This window comes from Salpingoeca rosetta, assembly GCF_000188695.1.
Source record: "Salpingoeca rosetta unplaced genomic scaffold supercont1.1, whole genome shotgun sequence".
NCBI classification, from domain to species: domain Eukaryota; class Choanoflagellata; order Craspedida; family Salpingoecidae; genus Salpingoeca; species Salpingoeca rosetta.
In genome coordinates this window covers 706,587-709,086 of record NW_004457740.1, presented here as the reverse complement: position 1 = coordinate 709,086, position 2,500 = coordinate 706,587, and the positions used below count along the sequence as shown (strand labels likewise).

At 52.5% G+C, this 2,500-nt stretch overlaps 2 protein-coding genes across 2 annotated transcripts in view; one reads left to right on the top strand and one right to left on the bottom strand.

Moving 5' to 3' along the window:
• PTSG_00153 (calcium-transporting ATPase type 2C member 1) overlaps window positions 1-1,466 on the top strand; it is an 8,524-nt gene extending 7,058 nt beyond the window's left edge. The window contains exons 22-26 of the mRNA XM_004998647.1: window positions 77-140; window positions 346-457; window positions 657-810; window positions 1,047-1,102; window positions 1,252-1,466. Of these exons, the coding sequence (XP_004998704.1) occupies window positions 77-140; window positions 346-457; window positions 657-810; window positions 1,047-1,102; window positions 1,252-1,306 (441 nt within the window). The 3' untranslated portion in view covers window positions 1,307-1,466. The remainder of the gene's footprint in view (window positions 1-76; window positions 141-345; window positions 458-656; window positions 811-1,046; window positions 1,103-1,251) is intronic.
• Window positions 1,467-1,600: 134 nt separating this feature from the next.
• PTSG_11552 (uncharacterized protein) overlaps window positions 1,601-2,500 on the bottom strand; it is a 5,156-nt gene continuing 4,256 nt past the window's right edge. The window contains exons 12-13 of the mRNA XM_004998646.1: window positions 2,213-2,333; window positions 1,601-2,086 (exon numbers count right to left, since the gene is read on the bottom strand). Coding sequence (XP_004998703.1) covers window positions 2,018-2,086; window positions 2,213-2,333 — 190 coding nt within the window. The 3' untranslated portion in view covers window positions 1,601-2,017. The remainder of the gene's footprint in view (window positions 2,087-2,212; window positions 2,334-2,500) is intronic.

Here is a 2,500-nt window from a genome sequence, read left to right as displayed (position 1 = left end):
CACACACACACACACACACACACACACACACACACACACACACGGTCCGTCTCTTGTGTGTTTGGTTTCGCGTCAGGACCCGATCATCACCAAGCAGCTCATCCGCAACGTCCTCACGTCCGCCGTCATCATCGTCTGCGGTGCGTACTGATGTGTGTGTGTGTGTGTGGGTGTGTGTGTGGGTGGGTGGGTGTGTGTGTGTGCGTTGATGTGTGCTCGTGTGAATGCGCGGTAGTACGTCTGCGTGCGAGTTTGCAGCCGCATCATTCCCACCATTCAACGTGGTATTGTTCCGCCTGCGCCCCCTTGTCTGACCAATGGCCGTGTCTCTTGCCAACACGACAGGGACGCTGTATGTGTTCTGGCGGGAGCACGAAGCGGACGGTCTCATTACGCGCCGCGACACAACAATGACTTTCACCACCTTTGTCTTCTTTGACATGTTCAACGCTCTCAGGTGTGCGGCCATGCCTCTGCTTGCTGTGTGTGTGTGTGTGTGTGTGTGTGTGTGTGTGTGTGTGTGTGTGTGTGTGTGTGTGTGTGTGTGTGTGTGTGTGCCTTGAACTTTGTGTCACAGCTTTTTATATGCTGACCGTGCCACCCCAAGTTACTCTCCCTCACCCTCGCCCTCTCCCACACTTACGGTTGTGGTGCAGCTGCCGCTCTGCGACCAAGTCTGTGCTTGAGATTGGGCTGTTTGCAAATCGCGCGTTTCTGTTTGCTGTTGGCGGGTCCATCATCGGACAGCTCGCCGTCATCTTCTTTCCACCGCTCCAGTCCATTTTCCAAACAGAGGCGCTCTCGCTCTGGGTACGACAATCGGTGATGATGATGGTGGTGATGGTGGTGGTGATGATGATGATGATGATGATGGTGATGGTGGTGTTCTTTCGTTGCTGCTGCTGCTGCTGTAACTGGTGCTGGTAATGATGACGATGGCACCTTTGATGTGGTATCAGCTCATCTCGCACGTCCTGACTCCAACGCTCCGTTGCTCACCCCGTGTCCACGCCTTGTTTTCTATCCCTCCCCCCTTGAACGTGCAGGATCTCGTTTACATCATCTGCCTCACATCGACCGTTCTCATTGTGGATGAGGCCAGGTGCGTCATCTGTGCACAGCGCGCATTGGACACTGCTGTACCCTCTGCTTGCCTTGCTCATGTTGTGACATTACACCTTACTTGTCGCCGTGTGCTCATGTAACACCCTTCTTGCATCGTCTTCGCATCTTGCGTGTTGTATCTCACAGGAAGCGGTGGGCGTTGCCCAATAAGCGTCGTCTCCGCGTGGCCCTTCCATTTTGAACGTCTATGAACCATCAAGTGCGTCATGGGTGGGCGGTGGTTCGGGTTGATAGCTTCTCACAACAAAAAAGTAGGCTTCGATCCCAGTTGTGTGTGTGTGTGTGTGTGCATGTGTGTGTCGGTGTGTGTGTGCATATGTGTGTGTGTGTGTGTGTGTGTGTCGGTGATGAGAAACGGGGAAATAAAGTGTTGCCATGAGGGGCAAATAATCTGAGATTTACTACAGGCAGACGCGCTTTCTGACACACACACACACACAAGCAAGCAAACAAACAAACAAACAAACAAACACACACACACACACGCACGCACGCACGCACACACACACACAAGCAAACAAACAAACAAACAAACAAACAAACAAACAAACAAACAAAACAAACAAGCAAGCAAGACCAAGAGCCCGTGCAGAAACAAACAATGGGAAGCACAAAGGCAAATCATGACATTCAGCAAACACGAGAACACTTGGAAGAACAAAATGGCACAGGAATAAGCATTGTCGTTGCCACCATCACTTTCGTTGCCATGCCAGAGGCAATTGTGGACCACATCTCCACCAAAGCCGTGTGACCCACACGACGAGACCATACGACAGCAACAATGTGGGGACCGAGAGAGGATCCCATCAGCACATGAGCGTGCAAACAAACCAGGACAGAGCGAGCCACACGTACACACAAGTACACACGTACACAAAGTACAGCACCCTCATGCCGCGCCCTCAATTTGTTTGACGAGATCCTCGCAAATGCTCGTGAGCTCGCGGTTGTCCGCATCCTGTCATGCAGACACACACACACACACGCAGTGTGAGGACAACAAGCAAAGACAACAGGAAGTCGATGGTACGACGGACACAACAGGCCACACGTGCGACGCCACAACACATGTGCATGGCCCGACCTTCGCTTCGAGCTGTCGCTTCAGTTGGCCAATCTCGACCTCCATCCGACGCATCTTCGCCGCCGACGCCGCCAGCTGCCCTTTGTTCTCCTCTCGCACACGCGCAATCTCAACATTCGCCCTGTTCGCCATGTTGCGGTTGCGCAGCGTGTGCATCAAGAGAGAGAGAGAGTGTGTGTGTGTGTGTGTGTGAGAGAGAGAGAGAGAGAGAGAGAGTGTGTGTGTGTGTGTGTGTGTGTGAGTGTGTGTGTGTGTGTGATTGTGTTGTTTGTGTATCTTTTTTATTTT